This window comes from Camelina sativa, chromosome 1 (assembly GCF_030686135.1).
Source record: "Camelina sativa cultivar CO46 ecotype springtype chromosome 1, ASM3068613v1".
NCBI classification, from domain to species: domain Eukaryota; kingdom Viridiplantae; phylum Streptophyta; class Magnoliopsida; order Brassicales; family Brassicaceae; genus Camelina; species Camelina sativa.
In genome coordinates, this window is record NC_141880.1 from 25,402,090 (window position 1) to 25,423,930 (window position 21,841).

Consider the following 21,841-nt stretch of genomic DNA (forward strand, 5'->3'; position numbering starts at 1 on the left):
AAACGCGTTGTCAGCTATTCCAGTAGACGTTTATTAAAGATTTTCTGAGAACGTTTACCAATATCTACAGAATATAATATATTAGTTTAACGCTTTTTAACTTTTTAACACTGTTCACAATATAAACATATCATTGAAATTGAACATACCAGAAGAAAAAATATGTAAAGACAAAGAGTTCGTAACAAACATACCCATGTGGAAAATTTATATATTGCAAATAAGTAGTTATGGACAACATACAGCTTAACTCATGATACATTACTCAAGTCATGTCATGTGGTAAGCTCTTGTGGCTGTGTTACTGTTTAGTACCAAAGCTAAAGATTTAAAATTCAACTAGTTCCCTAAAAGAGCTAGGCTTTGCACAGATAATTTATACCCATGGTTCGTGGAGCAGCAACGGTTTCACATTAATTCAAACTCAAGGTTCCTTGGAGCAGCAATGGTTTCATGGGCTCTCGTCTATCTCATCCGGAACATGCAATTTCTCCATTGCAGCCTGTTTTAGACAAACATTATTACGCTATTAATCCCTTTCTCAAGACTCAAAATAATTCAAATTTAGAAACCGTCACTGGACGACTCTGTTGTGTTTTTGAAAGACTCAAACCTTTATTGCAGCAACGTCAGTTGCAGGCGGTTTCATATCCAAAGCGAGACCGAAATGAAGCATGGCTTTATCGTGCATGTTTCGCCGCTTATAGATCCTGCCCATTAAAGCGTAAACGCTGCTCTCTGAAGGTGCATACTCTTTGAGCTCCTCAAGAACTTCTAGAGCTTCATCTAATCTTTCTAAGCAGACAAGTATGTTAGCCTTCTGGTACATTGGAAGTGGGTTTTTTCTATCTGCTACTATTGCTTGCTCCATTATCTCTAGTGCTTCCTCACTTCTCTGTTCACACAGAACAAGAAAAAACATTTAGTCATTCTTTAAAGCTTGTTTTTTCTTGTAGACCTTACAAAATGAAAGTAATAAAATAACCTTTAAGGCATGCAGAGCTGTCCCTAAATAAGACATTATGACAGATGAACTCGGGTTTATTAGGAAAGCCATTTTGAAGTGATGCTCTGAGAACTCTAACTTCTCTTGGCGTAGATATATCATTCCCAGCCCGTACCATGCGTTATAGTGTCTTGTATCTACACGAAGTGCGTTTTGGTAACTTTTCATTCCATTTTCAAAATCTTCAAGAGTTGTGTATCTACAGAGACAGTAAAGATAGAGAGTGAGACAAACAACCAGAGCATTTATTCATCAAGCACATTGTACAATCAAATCGATAGAAGTTTTCTTACTCGTGGCCACATAAAGTATGAGCATATGCAAATCTTGGATTCAGTTGAACAGCTCGCAGGAAATTCTTTAGTGCGGTCTCATGGTCCTTTTGCAAGCTATAGCAATTCCCCATAGCACACCTACATAATCGATAGTTCGCTTATGTGTCCAAATCACTAACAGTATATTAAAACATTAATCAGAAAAAGAACTTAGACAAAAATTACCAAGATTGGGGAGCTAGGCGATCGGTTGATATTAGTTCCTGAGCCAAGTAACTCAGCTTCATATCTTCCTTCAAATGCTGCAAAAAATATATATTTTTTTGGATGAATATATTACAATACATGGGATTTTTTTCCAGGAATTTTCAACCTTTCCTCAACCTAAAGCAAATTGTCAACGTTTGAGTTTCATCACAGACTCAGATGAGACTGTATGTTTAGAAACCAGGAAAAATACACTTACGTAGAGGACCGTAGAGTATATATCCATTCCTTCTAAGCAATAAGGAGAAGCCTGGCGGGCAAGACGGAATGCTTTTTCAGCTTCTAAATAGTCGATTAGTTCAAAGTATGCTTTCCCGACCTGCATTTGATAGCAATACTAGATGTATATAAACCTCCAACAATAACTATCACAGGGCACCAGACTAAAACTCACACAGGGGATCTCGTTGGAAACTTCTGTCCAAGTTAGTCGTTACAAAAAGCGTATATACACAACAACAACAAAAAAATGAATAACATAGCTCCTACAATGGTTGTCAAAATAAAACATGTCTAAGCTGTATCCATATATGACAGTCTAAAAGAGAAAAGAGTCACTAATTTACCTGGGAAAGAACCCATCCTGTATTATGATGCTTATGTGGAAGTTTCATATACATATCCAGTGCCTCCTGAACCATCCAGAAGCAGAGGAACACAATAAATAAGCCTATATAAGTTCACCTCACCTTGCATTATTCAAGAGAACAACAATATGTCTACCTGACACCTGTACATGTACGAAAGTCTACACCCTTCTCCAAGTATCCTAAGGAGGCTTACAAATTCCGAAACACCAATTGTGATTCTTTGGGCACTCATTGCTGTGCCCGCAGTCAACATTGTTTCGTCTTCTTGATCACAGAATTTAGCATCATTGGAGGCCATAGAACCAATCGTTGAGGCAGTATTAGGCCTTGAATCATCAAAAGGTTCCCCACGAACTCCTAGCCAATCAGAATGACAACGCTTTGGGTATTACTATTATGCCGACACCAAAACAGAAGGCATGATAATAATCACAACAGGCCAGATTTCAAACAAAAATAGTGATATAGTGCATGGAATGTAATAACCTTCATCTATGTTTTCATTCGCCCAGGAGTGTCCCTTCCGAAGTGTTACAGAACGAAGTGCTAAAGAACTCAATTTAGAACCTCCCAAATACTTGGAAGCGTTGCTTACATTTCCGCTTACTGTTGCAGCACTTGAATTAGTGTTTGCCCCTGAATCCGCAGACAGTCTCGAGCTCCGTCGTGGACCAGAATCAGAAAATAGCCTGCCAGAAATCTGCAAACAAAAGAGACATGCACTCACGGTGAGAAAGATGATAGAGAAAATTTCATCCCGAGTACAAATCAGACTTAAAGAGTAAAGTGAAAACCAATATGTTCAAAACTATGTAGACCAGTACATATATGTGAAAACTAAGTAGACCAGTACAGATATGTAAATACTACCTTACGTAGCTTTCCTTCATCTACAAACTTTCTTCTGGGTGCTTGAAGAGTCGAGTTTACTGTGGACTTTGGAGAATTGTCAGTAATAAGAGAGTTTTGGTTTGCAACAGCCGGCTGAAAATTCCGGAAAAGTGGTGGAGGAGCTACACCGGACAGCTACAATTTCAAAAATACAAATAAACCATTTCAGATAACTATAAAGGCTGATAAAAATTAAGTGCCAAACCAGAGACACAAAAACAGAATCAAGACCCCATTTTTAAATAGTCAAGATTAAAGAAACCATTCTTTTGGCATAAGAGATATAAATAACAGATGCATACACTGTGAGATTTATACCCATGATGCATTAAACCTCCAAAGTACTAAAGAATGTGTGATAAAAAAAATGGAGTATGAAAATCGTGTGGCATTACCTGTGCAGCCACTGGCGAAGGCGTATTATAGAATGACATATTCGAAACACTTCCATTAATTGCATGAGAATGAAAATTTCCAGAGATATCTTTAAGGCCATGGCTTTGTGTGTGTTTAGACTGCCTTGGACTATAATCTTCAGAACTCGTGTTTTTAGTAGAAGTCGAATTACGTTCCTCATTGTACGTGTTTAAGCCGAGGGAAGTTGACAGTTGTTGCATGTACTGCTTTTGAATGGAGAGAGCAGCTGTTTCACCAAAAACTGCAGTTGCTTCCTCAGCAGCACCTGAAGAAGTTGAACGGAAAGAAAAGTGTTAGAGAAGCATAGCCAATGAGCCAAGTATGCAGAAAAGGTATTCTGTTTACCTAGTATACATAATTCCTCATATGCGGCCCAAAGTAGAGGGTCTATTGTTAAAGACAATTTAAATTGTTGAGCAGCATTCTTCCTTCTATCCGTATACCTGAAAGGTCACTATTATATATGAGAAATCATCTCACTGAAGACATTCAGAATCAAGAATAATTGCATAGAGAGAATCAAAAAACAAACTTGTAAATCAGTCCAAGAAGGTAATGGCCTGCTGCGCCATTTGGGATCTGCACAATAACCAGAAGCCTGATGTTATCTTAGCTGAACTAAATCAATGAATAAGGTCCAGATACTGACACACTGTGTTAGTAAAATGAGATTCAATAAGCTTATAAAGGCAATATACCAGAGAACATTAAATACCTCCGCACCAGGTTCATTAACAGGACAGAGTGCAGATTCAGCTTCATTGAGAAGGTCCATCTGGAAGCATGATAACGCGAACAAGTACCGGGACTGAGCCATTTGTGTTCCTTTACATATCAAAACGAATACAAAGATTATCAAAAACAATCTAACAAAAGAAGGCGCAAAATTCTGACTAAAAGGCTAACAAAGTAACAAGGAACAAGTCAAGAAACCATGGCACATACCCTTTAACAGATGATATGCACTGTAAGCTTGGTTATTCTGCAGGTAGCTGGTGGCTAATAGCTGCAAATTAACCTGTATAAGAGGAAAAGTCAGAAAAGTGATTAAAGAAGAAGGACTCAAAGGCTAGTCTTTTATTGACACGCTTCCTGAAGCTCACAATTTGAAAACCGCTACGAATGTTGAAACTATCCAGACAAGAAGGCTAAATGAATAAAATACTTTCTCAGCTATTATTGAAGCTCTATAAACCCAAATTTTAACAAAACTTGAGATAAGCCCAGAGAATTCCTGTAACAGTTGACTCATAGCTAAGTGCCAAGGATAATAGAATTTAAACTTGGAATCATATATGGACAAAAAGTCATTTACTTCTGAAATCTAGAGAGAAGCAAACCTCAAATTGCAATTTTTCTAAAGACCAAAACCAGTAATGACTAATGAGCACAGCTACTAATAAAAACAAATTCAACCCAAGAGAGAGAGAGTAAAAAAAAAAACGAATTGAACCGAGAATCAATACACAGATCGCGAAGCAAAGGGATAAAAAGGTGAGAAACCAAAATCGATCTCGAAGAAGACACAGTGAAGCTATCGAATTCGAAATCTAAAAAGAGATGCACTTTCGACGAATTCAAAGATACCCAGACGAATTAAAAACCCAAAAATCTCTATTTGACCATTCCAACAGCTTCGATTGAACAGAATTTGAAAGAAATAGAGATAAAATCAGAGAGAGAGAGTGAAGGGAAGAGGGCACCTCAGAGGGGAACTCAGCGCAGAGACGCTCGCACATGAAAATAGCATTCTTGTATACAAAATGACGAAGACTGTTGTGTACACAGTCCACAAGCATAGCTTCCATAGTTGCCTTCCTTCCTCCAGAGAGAGAAGAGAGAGAAGAGAGAGGGTTTCAGTTTTTTTTTTCTTTTTTCTTTTTCTGGGAATTAATTTATTTTCTTACCCTTTGGGATTTTTTTTTTTGAAGTCGTGATTTCAAATTTTGAGGCGGCACGTGTGATGCTCTGTTTTTCAAACCTTTCGGCACGTGACAAAATCATAAAGCCTTGTTTTAAAAAAGTTTAATGGGCCGAATCTCCCCTGTGTTTTTTGTCAGCTATTGGGCTTTGTAATTGACCCGTTTCTTTCTTGTTCAGCAAACTTATACTGTTGGGGATGAACGGTTACTTTTCGTTGAAGCATCAAAAGAAAAAGAGAAGTTAGATCGTGTAAAACTAATAAACTACAAAGGGAAATTAGCCTTATTTTCTGTCAACAAGGATAATAGTTATATTTTGTGTGTGCTTGATGATATTAAGAAGCAAATTTGGTTGGCCAATACTGCTCTTCTTTCTCCTTCTTTTTGTGATTCATACTGGAATCTCGAACTAATGACAATCTGCGGCACCACTGATGCAGGAGAAATCTGTATTGTGTCGTCATTTGAAAAGGATGCTCCCGAGATTTTATTCTACGACTTAGAGAGGAATAATTTCAGAAGAAGAGTTATAGTTGGAGGAATCAAAAATGAGTGTAAGCGTCATTCCCATACTTTTTGGTATTTGTCTAGATCATGTGACCATGTAGACAATATTATTTCTTTCTAGATTACTCGAAAGACTGTCTGATTATTTATATTGACAGGAGCAATATAATCAGTTCCCTCTCACTCATGCTTTGAATGGTTGTGTAGTATGTTTATGACCGGACTAAAGTAGGACTAGTTGGCATTTAATTAACTATAGTATATTGTTGTGTATTAGTGCGCACTTGAGCATAAAGCTCCACTATTATAAATTCATTGTTGATCTGCATTTTTTTTACTACACTCCTCAAAAACTTCATATACCATTGTGATTTCCATATCGCAGTATGTTACCCGTGCATACTATAATATATGCTCTATACGACCGTCCAAATGTTTCCCATACCAAAATATTTGTATGCACCGTCGGGACGTCTGGTCCACACTAATACTACACAACCATTCAAAAGTCTCAGTGGAAACTCTCGTCTTTGTTTATCACTAGACGGAGAGCCTCAAGCACTTTTCATGTATTCATAATTATCGATCTCATCAAGTGAAACAAGAGAGTGGGAACAAATTTTGGAAATAAAGTTCATTTTTTAGGTCTCTAATGATCTGACAATCACACGGCATGCGGATTTCAAAAATGTAAAAAGTCTCCACAAAAACTTGTCTTCCATGCACATCCAGTTTAAAGAATTTCGAAACTATCAAGATTCATATGAATATCATTATTAAACAAAATGTCTAATATAATTTTTAAATTTGATATAAACGTTAATGTATTTTTAATTAACAAATCACTATGATTAAATATATGTTTGACAGCAAATTGGATACTACAATCATTGACAACCCACCGCTTTATTTCTAGACCTCGACTAATAAGTCGTTAAAAAAAACAATTGATTCACTATATAATTTTCCTTTTATATAACTAAATTCAAATAACACGTAACATCCGTATTCATACAATCATACTTTACAAATATATATTTTGTTTTAAAACCCCTAATTAATTAGACTCTTCCTTGCAACGAAAATATCAAGATCTCGCACCAAGATGCCGTCTCTCTGATCCAGCTCATCCTCACCAAGATAATCCTCTTCCTTCAAGATGTCTTTGTTGCAGACCAATTGACGAGAGTGATGACGAAAACTGAAATGATTGGCATTACTATTGCGACATCTGCAAGCTCGTGGTCCACGAAGGCTGTGACATACTGACATCGTCCCGCTACGTCTGAGATATCCTTATCACCCCAACCACCTTCTCTATACCACCCTTCGGTTTTCCGAAACTAATATCCACTCATTCGAAGGCAATACTCCTCTTACGGTGTACTCACTTGCCTCTATGCTTGACCGAAACGTTGTTTATGAATCCAACAACGCTTGTGATTGGTGTGGCAAAACCCTAGCTAGTATATTTTATCGTTGTATTGTGTGTGATTTTCGTCTCGATTTGGATTGCATGAGGGAATGTAGGAACTAGGTTTCCACAATGAATTTGTTTAAGGAGGGAAACAAATTCAATAAAGTTATCTCTCTAGAAAATGGATCTAAGCCTTGGAATTGAAAGTAAAGAAGTAGAACTCAAAAGAATTAGGGTTTATTGCTAAGAACAAGAGGAGAACTCAATTATTGTATTTTATTCTGGATACCTTACAAGGGAGAAGTATCCCCCTCTTTATACATGCTCTAAGATTACAATATATATTCGCTTTCCTTATCGGATGAAGTAAGATATGGAAAGCTGCCTCATTGCTTCATTCGGCCGCCGTGCCGAAGTGGAAGTCGGCTCCTTCTTCTTCAAGGTGACACTTTGGCCGAACTGATTTCTTGTTGACCTAATCAAGCCTTTAACCGGTTTTCCGGTTAACTAATCAATTAGTATTTCTGGTTTAGCTCGGTATGTCGGGGGTGCTGAATCCCGTACCAACAGGGAAGATCCTCCTTTTACTATCACAGACTCAGAGAGCCATCAACATCCTCTCACCTTATTTCCTAGACAACTTGAAGAACCTTGTAGTGCGTGTGGCTTGGGTGGAAACAAAGAGATAGGTTAATTATGCTGGTGATCCATGTAACTATTTAGTCCACAAAAAACGTATCGTCTAATTACCACATGTCATAAATCCAAACACCTCATCAAGACCATCTCGCTGAAAGTCCATGTCTTCCACCACCAACATCATTGTCATATGGAGTTAGTCATGAAAACAATTATGAGGATGTAACGGATGGAGAAGCACTCGATCGAGGTAATCAAAGAAGTGCACCGTAGTAATCAACCGAAGATATTGCGTTATTTGAAGAAGCTTTTTCAGTGTGGTTAAAGTTTGAAAAATGTGGTTACAATGTAATTAAAAAAAAAAAAACACTACCGAATTTTAACAAAATACTAGATCGTTGGGCGCATGTATATTTGTGGAAAGTTCGATATACGATAATCATTTTCTGATGCTCATGACATGAACTAATGAACAGTATGATTTGTAGCAATTAAATTTTACATTGTCAAAAAGATAAAACTGAAAAAGAATGATGAAAAACAAAGGTAATAAATATAAATATACAAAACTATAACAGTTGACAACATGTAAAGTGTAAACTACAAAGCCCACAAGGCCACAAGCTTTGATTAGTAGTAGTACAAAAGACGAATATTTCACTGAAGTTTTTCTACTTTCTTGTGTACAAGTAATTTAATTTGCCAATACCAAACGGTTAGCCGCTTAACCAAAAATAATACAGTATCCCACATTTCAAACTAAACCGGCGTATACCACTAAAATCACCACCTGTTTCAAGTTCCCAACTCTCGATAGTTTCTCAGGTTAGCTTCCTGGGCAAGTTATACGCCTTCTTCAGAAACTTAGTAGCAGACTCATCATAACGGTAACACAATACTCTTAAAAGTGTGTTTGGTTCTGTTGGACTCCACGGACCAGAAGTTGGCGGTAGTGGAAGCTTCCCTCTGTCAGAACCATGATTCTCGAGACACACAGCTTTAAAACGTTCAATCAAAGAGTCTGTATCAGTGCGCAGCAGCGGAAGTATACTCTTGACCGTCGTCGAAACCTTCTCGATTAAATCCAAAGGCAAACCATCTCCATTTGACCAGAAAAGATCACACAGAAACTTGAAATCCTCCTCCACCGCAGCAGAGTCTTGAACTGTAAAGCCACGTGATGGTCCACCTGCTAGGAGGACCAATAAGAACCCGTCGAAAGAAGCTCTCATGATGTCTGAAATGACTCTTGTTCGGACTCTGTCATGAACCGTTGAGGAGATGATCTCAAGGCACCGTTCGAGCTCTTGAAGAAACAGCTCGATCCTCGAGGAAGGAACTTCCCCGATATACAGACCATCCCAGAGAACGTAGCTCAGATCGTGGAAGACGATCTTGTAAGCAGTTGCTTCAGACAGTTGCTGTATTCCTTTCGAGCAATAACCAATGGACTGTTCAAAGACTTTACCGTTACCATCCAAAGAAGCAACTTCGGAATCTGGGAGACGGTTCAATGTTTTTCTCCCCGATGATTCGATCTCCGTCCTAATGTACTGCAGAGTGTTGATTCTGCAACAGAACTGAATTATTTCTGCCGAGTCATTACTCGACGCTGACTGAGATTTCCTCCTGTGAGAAGCTACCATTGGCTTCTCCTTTTTCTTAAATACACCATGTAGTCTCGACCCGACCGTGCATCTTGTTAAAGCGGGCAGAGCAGGTAGAAACGTATTCCGCGAGCCTAATCAATTCCATTAAAGAAAATAAAGAAAATCCATAAGTGAGAAATCAACAAAGCATGAGCTTCATCATTCAAAATACCAGACAATTGAATAATCTGCATACCGCAGGAAGATTTCGCCTTTGATACGTAATGCTGCATACATTTGTCGAGACCTGACGTTAGCTCAGGAAGTAAAACTTGATGCATTAGTATTGGCAACAAGAAAAACGCTTCCAATGTCTCATCTACCATCCTCAGTACATCAACTGCAGAAGGAGCGATACCAAGTTTATTCGATCTCGGATTCCATACCTGCAATAGAAAGTTACAAAACCAATCAATAAACTCTCAAGGCATAACCAAAAAGGAAATATTTTTAAAGTCGTTAGATACCTCTTGCTGGAGATTCCGGTCAATCCACTCCTTAAGCCTATCGACTCTAGTCTTGATCCATGATTTCACAAGGTTGCCAATAACAACTTCAGCTTCAAAAGGAGGCATCTCTCTAATAACTGATTTCCCGCCATCTTCACTATCTACTGCATCTTGAACTGCGATCTGCACCAGATCCTTCTCAAGCTTATCTGCAGCGGTGAGTACTCTTATAGCATCCGGCGTCAACTCAGTAATACCAGACATGAACTTCTTCAATTCAGTTCCGTAGCATGAATGAAGCGTAGCTGCAGCCACACCAGCTGCAAGAGGATGCCAGCTCTTTAAGATTGGACTAAATATAGCCTTCTCGTTGAAAGCTAAATGACCAATATCCTCTGCAAGAATCGCAAGAGCCGGAAGATTGCTAGTGTTCTGACGGGATTTTGATTTCTTGCTATGTTCCACCATCCTCTTTGTCTATCACAACCAAACAGTAGAAGAAAAAACAAAACTACATAAATGGCCTCAAATACAAATACAATCAACAAAAAAAAAAGGGAAAATTACAAACCTGTGAAAAGGCCATACGCAAAGAAGATCTGATATAGGTATCGACACGATCACGACCTGAATCGGCATGCTTCTTTTTCCTTCTATACTCACTAGAAGTATCTTCACCTAGTACTTTAGCTACCAAAATCCCCAAAGAAACTGTAGTTTCAAGCGTCTCGACGTTATCAATGTTGAAAGTATCATGGTAAGCAAGAAGTCTCTTCTCAGCCCAATCCACAATCGAACTTAAAACAGAACTCAAGATCTTTGAATACACAGGATCATTCGTCTCCTTTGCGTCGTTCTCGATTTCGAGTATCAAGTTATGAGCAGCTACAAGCAAGTCATTCTCCACTTGTCCAGTTGTAACATACCGATTAAACAACACCCAGAGAAAACAAACGTTGTGAATCATCTGATCCATACCCAAGACAGGCCATGTTTTCTTGACAAGCTCCAAAACTTCATCTACTTCTTCAACGATCAACAACTCATCGTTCACATCAAAACAAGACTCTAAGAGCATTTTATAGATTCTAAGATTCAGCGGAAACCCATCAGCCCAATGACAAGTCTCGGAACCAATCCCATTGTTGTTAGACCGAGTAGCAAGAGACATTACTAAACTCCTAAGATTCTGCGTCTCCCCTGTAATCTTCCCGGTATCTAACGGCCTCTCGAGACCTGACCTGATGATCTGCTTAAGCTGTTGAACAGATTTATCCGATTTAGTTAACGGCACACAAGGATATAATATCAAACCGGCTTCAAGAAGCTTCAAGTTTCTTCTCTGCCATGATTCATAGTCTTCTTGATCTGAAAAATCTGAAGCTTTAAGCTGTTGAAGAAGCTCAAGAGGTAACACCATCATCTCCACACGCCTCCCAAGCTACAATCAAACCCACAAATGTCAAAGCTCAATCCCAACTCTTCTTACGGGAAATATCAAAATGCTACCTTTTTACATACCTGACCAGAAGCGATCCTAAGAAGAGCTCTACGAATCCTTGAATCGATCTGTTCAGAAATTCGCATCTGTACACGAACCAACTCACCAACCGTGACGGATTTCTTACTCCGATCAGGTTGACCAGACGATGCTCCTCCGCCTCCGTCTCCGTCACCGTTTCGTTTCTTCATCCCTAAGGCCTTCTTCACCTTACTAGCAGCTGTAGACGTAAGAGATCTATGAAGCGAAGGTGATGGAGATAAACCCGCCGTCGTCACACCGTTGCTCCGATCAGATTTGGGGGATTGAGGGGTGTAAGTGAGCGGACGACTTCCGGTGGTCCGGCAAGCAGCGACTAAGATCTCGTAAGCGGTTTCTCGGAGCTCCGAATCAGATAAATTAGGAGCTGGATCGCCAAATGGTGAAGGTAACGATGATTCCATTTTTCCACTTCGAATTTTTGGATCAAAGTAAGAAGCTTTATATACTCAAAACCCCCTTCTCTGATTTAACACTTGCACACAAAAAAATTAAACCTTTTTCTTTTTCTTGGGGATGATCAGAAAGAAGCGACAAGAGAAGATTTTGTGGAAACGATTAGATCAAAGGTAGGAAGAAGAAACAATCATTGATTCATTCATGGCCAAATGTACAAAGAAACAGACAAAACTGTAGAGAGATGAAGTATTTAACTTTATTTGCTTTTTCTGTTTTTGTTCTTAAAAGAAAAAAAGAATTATAAGTTAAAAAGGATGAAGAATTTGGTTATGCTCAGATAATGATTCTTGCTTGAGATTAAAGAATGAATGATTAACTAAGAGTCTACTTTTGAGAAAAGAGAAAACACAACAAAACCCTAGTCTCCAGCCGCCGCCATCGGAATTTCGCTTGCCTCTCCGCCGATCAGGGCTTCGCCGGCGGTGTGAGAGGGTTCTGCTTTTTCTTTTTGTGTTATTTTCCAATTGTAGTAGTAGTTTGGTCCTCCGATCTCTTCTTCTCCGGCGGTGCTGAGGAATGGCTCATCTATTGCGGCGGTTGATGCTTTGGAGCGAGATCTCGGCTCGTTTCCTTTCCGGCGGCCGATGGTGGTGGTTCGCAGCTGCTCAGGGTGGCTTTCTTCATAGTTGTTGCGGCTGATGGTGGTGGTTCGCAGCTGTTGCGGTGGCTTTCTTCGTAGCTTCAGGGTTCGGATCTGAGTCTAGGGTTGCGTCCTCCTGCTACACCCAACCTCTTTGTCGGAGTTCCCAGTCTATCCGGAGATTATCGGTTGAGTCGGGTTTAGAGTCTACCGGTTATTGGAGAGGATTCTGTATACGTCGGTGGCCGAGATTTGAGGATTCCCTTTAAGCCAAAGTTCTTGAAAGCTTCCTCAATTTTTCGGTGTCAGTCCGGCTAAGAAGTGAGACAATAAGGCAGATGCGATGTGGCAAACCCGAGAAGGCACCGTGCGGTGAAGTTATGCTAATTTGGGCTCTAATTTATTATCTTTAGTTGATTAGTATTCTGGATTTGCGAGATAAGTTCGGAGATGACTTTGCTCTTGCTGGTTTGCTTTGCGTCTCTTGGTCGGTTCAGTCGGATGTATGATCCGTTTTTTGGTTTAGAACCGGAATAATGAAAGCCGAAGATACTAAGCTTTTCTGATTTGCGCCACTGGATGTTGATGCTGTTGGAATATGTTCTGATGGGAATTAGAGAGAAGAAGATTTGGGACAGGTGTTTGTCTTTGGGTACCTATGCACATGTTCTACTACACAGCTGAATTTTATTTGATTTTTTTTTTTAAAGGCAAGAAAATTATTTATTAGTTGAATAGTAGTATAGATTAGGGAGTAGTGACATTAATGTGTAGAAATAAAGGAAAATGTTATAATCGGAAATTACATTGACAAGGGGGTAATCAGTCTCATTCGTTGAAACTTGTAAGAGATCAAATGTGTTTTTATTTAATTACTTCCTTTATTTGCATATTGATATTTGACATATAAACTAGATTTTTTATATAAAAAATAATTAAATTGTTAACCTAACCAGCATATTGTGATTCAAGTGAGATTCGAACTAGTTTTTCTAAGTAAGTAGCACATCCTTGGATAGACCTGTATATGTCATCAGACCAGACCTAGTTGAAGACAAAAGTTTGTACCATGATGTGTTCTAGAGTTCATATTTGGCTGAAATTTTCAATATCTTCTTCACACGTCAAATTTATTCAGGTCTGACAACATTTTCACACGGTATGAACAAAGTACCAATTCAACTAAAATTTTAGGCTATTTTTTTTTTTTTTGGGGGTCAAGTAACGAGATATTCTTTAATATAGCCATGTGGTGCGGCGGTTGTTGACCATTGTTTAATTATTCTTCTAATCATATGCTTCTGTTCCTTCGTGCTCAAATAACTACAACACAAACAATAATAACAAGAATCATTGCATTTGGGAATCATTTGAAGTTTTCCATTTTTACTTAAAAACAATATTTTATTTGTTCGAGAGCTTGCTTAAAGAAAAACACAATTGACCCATTTTTGTATTCAGAGTTTTTGATCTATATTACATTTTTTTCCTTTTACTTAAAACAATGTATACTTTATTTGAGACCTTGCGTAAAGAAAAACACAGTTGACCCATTTGTATAATTGTATTCACAGGTTTTTATCAATATTACATTTTTTTACACAATGATAACATATTTCACACATGTTTGAAAAACTACGTAAATTTTTATTTTACTCTTTTCAATATATTAATAAAATTTATTTTTCTATATAAGCAAAATATTATGAATAAAAAGTAGATTTGATATTTAAAACTGTATCTCTATATATATAAAAAAGAAGTACAAATTAGAACATTGCCAAAAGTTTCCAAGATTGCCATTCAATTAGTTGTAAAGGAGAGTGTTTTTTTTTTAAATTGGAAGGGGTAATTTTGTCAAAAATAAGCAATCGACATTATCCGACCCATTTGTATTAAGGATCCGCGTCCTCTCTCAAAAATAACTCAGATTCAACGTTTTTGGGCTTCGACTCTGATTGATTCAGCTTCTATGAAATCCACTGCCTAAAAAAAGTCTGACCCATTAGATATTAAACAAAAACCTTAAAATTATCCATCATAATCTCAAAATATCTCTTAGTATTATTAACAAAATCGCAACTTCCCTAAACTGAAACCTTAATATTCGAAACTTTAAGACTATATCACCATGTCAAGCCTTAATATTCGAAACTTTAAGACTACATCACCACAACAATCAAGATCGGGTAACTATACAAATCATAACCAACTAATAAACCAAATTACCTTAATCATCGCTTCATCCATCAAATTACCAAGATTTAATCCATCATAATCTCAAAAAATCTCATAGTATTATCACAAAAATCCAAACTTCCCTAACCTCAAACCTTAATATTCGAAAAAATATTGGAAATTAAAAGAATCAAAGATATTATGCTTGCATACGTGAATCACCTATAAATATCTCATCAACATATACGGTAAAATCATCACAAATTCATCAATTCTCGAGTCCAAACTAAGAAACTTACCTTCCAATGGTTGCTTCCTATGCTTTCCTCCGAGATGTCAAGCCTTTCAAAACTTCCTGGAAAGTGCAAGTCTGTGTCCTTCATACATGGAGAACAGATACAACACAATTTGGTGAATCATTTGACATGGTGCTCGCTGATGCTCAGGTAAGTACACAGAGCTACTATTATTATGTACAAAATCAAACAATATTCAAGTTAATATTATCTTAACAACAATGTCATTTTCAGGGAACAAAGATTCATGCTACAGTGAAAAAGAATCTGATGAATCGGTTCGAGAACAAGATCACTCAAGGAGAATGGAGATCTGTTGAAAATTTCGGGTTAAGTTTTGCCGGTGGCCAATTCAAACCAACTGGTCATCAATACAAGATGAGTTTCATGACTCAAACCGTTGTGGCAAGGATAGAACCTCTCTTTGACGAGCCATACATATCTCTTTCCCGATTTGATTATGTAATATCCGGGAACCTCAACCCAAACTTCCTAATAGGTAATCGTATGAATAACATAAAAATTTTAAATATCTCTTCAAAAGTTTATGTGTCTTCTGACAAATCCGTTTATTTGTTAACACATACATTGTTGGTCAAGTGGTTAATGTTGGTGCAATGGAGACAATAGATGTTAACAACAAGCCAGCAAAAAAGATTGATGTTGAACTCAGGGATGAGAGGTATATAACATTTTAAATGGCGATCTTTAGATGAAAACTTTTGTTCATGTAAAATTTTTGTTATTCTTTCAACACAGTGATGTAAGGTTAACATGTACTTTATGGGGATCATTTGCTGATCAAATCTACGCTGCATGTCAAGACGTCGATGTGGAAATGGTGATTTGTCTTCTGAGATTTGCTAAAATCAAAATCTACAATGGTACGTGTCTATGCATAAATGAACCAGTGGAAATTTTCCTATCAAGTTTTGACTAAATTATTTTTAAACTGCTATCGTAGATGTAAGGACAATAGCAAATGCTTTCAATGCCTCACAACTCACAATAAATCCAGAGTATGATCAGATTGTCGAGTTCAAGAATAAGTAAGTATAAGTAATTATGTTTTTTTTTTGTATTTATATAGTAGTTATACAGTTTTGAGAAATTAATAACTTGAATCTTTGTTTGTCTAGGTTGCCAAATGATGGTCTTGCTCTCACTTTACTTGAGAGCAAACCAAAATGTGAGCTACAGTTAGCAAATAATGGAGAATTCTACGCTCAACATGTGAATGGGACCATCCAAGATATCTTGAACTCGATTGAGGTATCACTGTGAACATTATGGACTTAATTAATCTAATAGATTTATATGTCGTGTGTGAAGTACACAAGTAAAGATTTTTCATTGATTGTAGGTTGGTAAGGTTAAGCTGATATGTACTATTTACGCCATAGACTGTGACTGGGCGTGGTACTACATTGCATGTAAAAAGTGTAATAAGAAGGTTTCCAAGATGAAGTCTACTACTAATGGAAATGCATCTGTTACAAAGAAACAGAAGTGGCAGTGTGATACTTGCCATGCACAAGTGACTAATATCTTAGCAAAGTATTAAAACAAACTACTCATATCCTTAATATGTAATCCATTATCACTCTAATACATAAATCGTTTAGGTTCAAAACACATGTCAAGGTGATGGATCAAACAGGACAGATGAAATTAATGCTTTTCGATAGCCCAGCTGTTGAGATTGTTGGTTGTACCGCTAACAGTCTAATTGAAGGACCCTTTGATGAGGTAATATGTTTTTAGTTAGACAATTGTTCTTTAGCTGTGTAAAATGTGATAAATATTTAAAGGGCTATCAAAAAAAAAATCTTTACAGATGGAAGATCCAGAAAATTTGCCAGCAGCTATCAGGAATTTGGTTGGGAAAACTTACCAGTTTCTGGTAAGCATTGAAAACGACAACTTGTGGAATGAGTTGGATACCTACAAGGTTTCAAAAGTTCTTTCCAAGGATGGTACTAACGATGATGATGTGACTGAGCTGTCTCATGGTGGAGATAATCCAACTGATGATAGCACCGGTGATCAGGTATGGACAATTTAACATTATCTTATAATATGATTTTGTAAAATTTAGTTGATTGAATCTCTGTTTAGGTAACCCTACTACTTATAAGTAGTGAAGAAGCTTCTGAGTCTACCACTCCTTCTTCCAAGCGATCAACCAGTGATTCAAATGTTCCTCTAGATAATGCTTCTGCTACCAAGAAACTTTGTTTGGATCACATCAAGGTTGTCAACATAAAACAGGAGAATCTCACAAAGGGTGAGATTATGGCACAGGCAAAGACGGCTATTGCAGGGATGGTAGAAGGAGGCAATGGGGCTACTTACAAGAAGAAGTGAGAGAATGAATCGGTCATTGGATCATTGGAATTTTAAGTTTTAATTTTCTTTCAAGCACTAAATAAAAGATCCTATTCTTTGGAATCCATCGAGAATAATAATTGCTATTGGTTTTCCTTTGTTGTTGTTGTTGGCCTTACAACTTAATAAAATTATTACAAGGCATATTTGGTTTATTAAATTTTTGGAATGGCACCATTTTCGAACTTTCCGAATTGAGTTTTATTATAACCCATTATAAATGTGAATGTTATACAGCGTTGGGAAATTGTTATATCTCTATATAGGTAGAACATTTATAACTTATATATACAACTAAATCTTTTAAAAACATTTTCAACCATAAAAAATTATAGTTTGATTATTATAAACAACAAATTTTAACATTATTATTATTACTATAAAATGGTTACTAATATTATAAATGTTGTAAACTAGAGGATTTAGGGAGCGAAATCTCTTAGTCTTATTGATGAATGTCGAGGTTTACAAGTATATATAATAGGAGTACAAAGGCTAAAGCCCATAAACCAAACGAGTACATAGGATAGGCCATGGGCCGTAAAGCAATGGCCATGGGCCGTAAAGCAATGGCCATGGGCCGTAAAGCAATAGCCGATGGGCCGTACATGCGCGGACCGGTACATGGGCCGAAAGGCCATGTCCTAACGGACTGTGAGCGGGCCGTTCTATAGAGTCCACAAGTGTTTTACAACACTCCCCCTTGGACGAGATGACCGTGCCATGTTGGATGGGATCGCTGCAATGTGCTTAGGGGATGCTGCCTCATTAAAACCTTACCAGGAAAACCCAATGGGACAAAACCTTGGTGAAGGAAAAAGAGTACAGCACACATTGCTCCCCCTGATCCAAACATCACTCCAAGTCCTGAAGTCTCCGCATCCCAATCTTGTGCGTGAGCTTCCTGAACGTCGATGTCGGCAATGCTTTTGTGAAGAGATCGGCTGAGTTGTCGCATGATTGTACTTGCACCACTTGAACTTCTCTGGCCTTTTGTAGTTCATGTGTGAAGAAGAACTTCGGCAGTATGTGCTTCGTCCGATCTCCCTTGATGTATCCGTCCTTGAGCTGGGCGATGCAAGCCGTATTGTCCTCGTAGATGACAGTTGCTTCCTTGCTGTCTTCTAAGCCGCTATCCGTCCGAATATGCTGAGTCATGGACCGCAACCAAACACACTCACGGCTGGCTTCATGGATGGCTAGGATCTCCGCGTGATTTGACGATGTGGCCACGAGAGTCTGCTTCATCGAACGCCAAGAGATCGTCGTACTACCGTGCGTAAACACATAACCTGTTTGTGACTTACCGTTGTGTGGATCGGATAGATAACCTGCATCAGCAAAACCAACTAGACCTTCTTGGTTATGGTTAGTATAAAATAAACCAAAATCAACCGTCCCTCGCAGGTACCGTAGGACGTGTTTAATACCATTCCAGTGCCGTATAGTTGGACAAGAACTATATCTTGCTAGGAGGTTCACGGCAAAGCATATGTCCGGCCTAGTGTGGCTAGCCAGGAACATTAACGCTCATATAGCACTGAGGTAAGACACTTCAGGTCCAAGAATTTCTTCATTGGCCTTCTTAGGAGCAAATGGATTTTTATCCAAGTCTAAGCTTCTAACAACCATTGGGCTAGTCAATGGGTGAGCTTGCTCCATATTAAATCTCTTGAGTACTTTTTCTTTGTATGCCTTTTGATGCACAAGGATCCCATTATTTCTGTACTCAAGCTGCAATCCCAAACAGAATTTTGTCTTGCCTAGGTCTTTCATCTCAAATTCTTTCTTGAGGTATTCTACAGTTTGGGCGATTTCCCCAGAGGTACCGAGGATGTTTAAATCATCCACGTAGACTGCTATTATCACAAATCCTTTGTTTGCAAACTTCTTTATGAATATACATGGACTGATTGGGTCGTTCTTATAGCCTTTCTTGGCTAAATAATCACTTAGTCGGTTATACCACATTCAACCACTTTGTTTCAGTCCATAAAGCGATTTGTCTAGCCTTATGCAGTATTGGTCTCGAGTACCACTCTTACCTTTATGTTCTATACCCTCTGGTAATCTCATATAAATCTCATTATCCAGTGGACCATATAAATAGGCGGTTACAACATCCATTAACCGTAAATCCAAATTTTCTCTTATGGCCAGACTTATTAGATATCTAAAAGTCGTTGCATCCATCACAGGGGAGTATGTCTCCTCATAATCTATGCCGGGTCTTTGAGAGAATCCTTGTGCTACAAGCCGTGCTTTGTATCTCACTATCTCAATTTTCTCATTTCTCTTTCTTACAAAGACCCACTTGTGTCCAACTGGTTTAATGGTAGGTGTCGTCCTTAAGATCGGACCAAACACACTTCTCTTCTTCAAAGAGTTTAACTCCACATCAATGGCTTCTTTCCACTTAAGCCAATCTTTACTTTGAGTACACTCTAATATGGATGTGGGTTCTAGATCCTCATTTATCTCAAGTGCTACCTTGTTTATAAATATTTCATCAACGTCGACATTTTTCCGGTTCCATTTTATTCCAGACATTATGTAATTGATTGATACCTCATTGTTATCAATTCCTTCAGGTTCTTGAGGTTCAGCGTCCTGAACTTCACCTGGTACATTAATTATTTCCGCGGCCATGTCTGGTTTTTCTATAATTCCCTGAACCTCGGTCTGTTTTGCACCTTTAGACTTTCGAGGATTTTTATCCTTGGAACCTAACGGTCTACCTCGTTTCAAAAGTGGTTTAGACTCTGTAGCAACTTGTTTATTGTGTTCCTTCTGAACATCAATACGTACTGGTGCATTGCAAGCTGGTATGTACGATTTTGTTACTCTCTTTGGATCAGCAAAGGAATCTGGCAATTGATTAGCTAGCTGTTGTAAATGTATAATCTTTTGAACCTCTGCATCACATGATAGAGTTTGAGGATCTTGCCAATTTAAGGATGTTTGATTCCATTTTAATTCTTTGACCAGCTTGCCGATCTCACCACCTATCGTAGGGAATTCAGACTCAACGAATTGACAGTCCGCGTATCTGGCCTTAAATAGATCTCCTGTCAATGGCTCAAGATACTTTTTTATGGTGGGAGACTCATATCCCACATATATTCTCATCCTCCTTTGAGGTCCCATCTTAGTTCTCTGTGGTGGAGCAACTGGTGTATAAACGGCACAACCAAATGTTTTGAGATGGGATAAGTCTGGCTCTTGACCCGATAATAGTTGGGATGGTGAATATATGTGTTCACTAGATGGCCTGATGCGTATGAGTTCTGCTGCATGTAAGTCCGCGTGTCCCCAAGCCGACACAGGAAGCTTCGATCTCATTAACAATGGTCGAGCTATTAATTGTATACGTTTAATGAAGGATTCAGCTAATCCGTTTTGTGTATGGACATGTGCCACAGGATGTTCCACACTCACCCCCATGGACATACAGTAATCATTAAACGCTTGGGATGTAAATTCACCAGCATTATCTAGACGTATAGTCTTAAGTGGAAAGTCTGGAAAGTGTGCTCTTAATCTTATGATTTGAGCCAACAGCCTAGCAAATGCTAGGTTCATTGTGGATAACAAGCAAACGTGAGACCATCTGGTTGATGCATCGATCATAATCATGAAATATCTAAACGACCCACATGGTGGGTGTATTGGTCCACATATATCACCTTGTATCCTTTCCAGAAAATGTAAAGTCTTTTTTGTGACTTTTACTGGTGACAGTCTTGTGATTAGTTTCCCTTATGCACATGCTACACAATTTAGATTTTTAGGGAAAACCTTTTTCTCTTTAAGGTTGTGCCCATTTGAACTCTTAATCACTTTACGCATCATGTTCGAACCCGGGTGGCCTAACCGGTCATGCCATAGAGTGAATTGTTCAGTGAACATTTTGTGCTTAGCCATGTTAGCTTCTATCATGTTTATCTTAGCATGGTATAAACCAGTGGCTAGTGCATGTATAGTCTCTAGGACCTTCTTTTGGCCATTTACATTTTCAGTAATGTATAGGAATTATTTAGTTCCTTCACCCTTGCTTTCAACATGATAACCATTTAATCTTATATCTTTAAAGCTCAATAAGTTTCTCTTAGAGCTGGGTGAGTATAAGGCATCACTTAGTTCAATGTGTGTGCCGTTAGGCAACAAAACGTGAGCCTGGCCGTAGCCTTCTATCATGTTGGCTATACCCGCAATTGTACTAACATTTGCACTTTTCATTTTAAGATTTATGAAATATCTTTTGTCTCTTAGTATAGTGTGGCTGGATCCACTGTCCACCACTAGTTCACTCATGTCCTTGGCCATTTCTATAAATAGGACATAATTTTGTATTTTAATAGGACAATTATA

General features: G+C 38.1%; 3 protein-coding genes across 3 annotated transcripts; 1 reads left to right on the plus strand and 2 right to left on the minus strand.

Moving 5' to 3' along the window:
* Window positions 1–197: 197 nt before the first annotated feature.
* On the minus strand, window positions 198–5,381 carry LOC104711086 (cell division cycle protein 27 homolog B). The gene is made up of 16 exons (XM_087462127.1): window positions 5,150–5,381; window positions 4,392–4,464; window positions 4,162–4,271; window positions 3,979–4,025; window positions 3,792–3,889; window positions 3,425–3,711; window positions 3,009–3,164; window positions 2,625–2,838; window positions 2,272–2,495; window positions 2,115–2,180; window positions 1,748–1,867; window positions 1,507–1,583; window positions 1,300–1,419; window positions 986–1,205; window positions 614–895; window positions 198–502 (listed from the first exon to the last, which is right to left on the minus strand). The coding sequence occupies exons 1-16, from the start codon at window positions 5,252–5,254 to the stop codon at window positions 452–454; spliced, it is 2,250 nt and encodes a 749-aa protein (XP_087318253.1). The 5' UTR covers window positions 5,255–5,381; the 3' UTR covers window positions 198–451.
* A 3,081-nt stretch (window positions 5,382–8,462) lies between these two features.
* On the minus strand, window positions 8,463–12,354 carry LOC104702287 (protein unc-13 homolog). Its single transcript, XM_010418128.3, has 5 exons — window positions 11,551–12,354; window positions 10,601–11,470; window positions 10,048–10,506; window positions 9,777–9,966; window positions 8,463–9,672 (listed from the first exon to the last, which is right to left on the minus strand). The coding sequence occupies exons 1-5, from the start codon at window positions 11,971–11,973 to the stop codon at window positions 8,753–8,755; spliced, it is 2,862 nt and encodes a 953-aa protein (XP_010416430.2). The 5' UTR covers window positions 11,974–12,354; the 3' UTR covers window positions 8,463–8,752.
* Window positions 12,355–15,091: 2,737 nt separating this feature from the next.
* Window positions 15,092–17,449, plus strand: LOC104711069 (replication protein A 70 kDa DNA-binding subunit B-like). Its single transcript, XM_087513078.1, has 10 exons — window positions 15,092–15,232; window positions 15,317–15,581; window positions 15,668–15,764; window positions 15,842–15,966; window positions 16,047–16,131; window positions 16,222–16,354; window positions 16,446–16,639; window positions 16,708–16,831; window positions 16,920–17,132; window positions 17,201–17,449. The coding sequence occupies exons 1-10, from the start codon at window positions 15,092–15,094 to the stop codon at window positions 17,447–17,449; spliced, it is 1,626 nt and encodes a 541-aa protein (XP_087369204.1).
* Window positions 17,450–21,841: the final 4,392 nt, after the last annotated feature.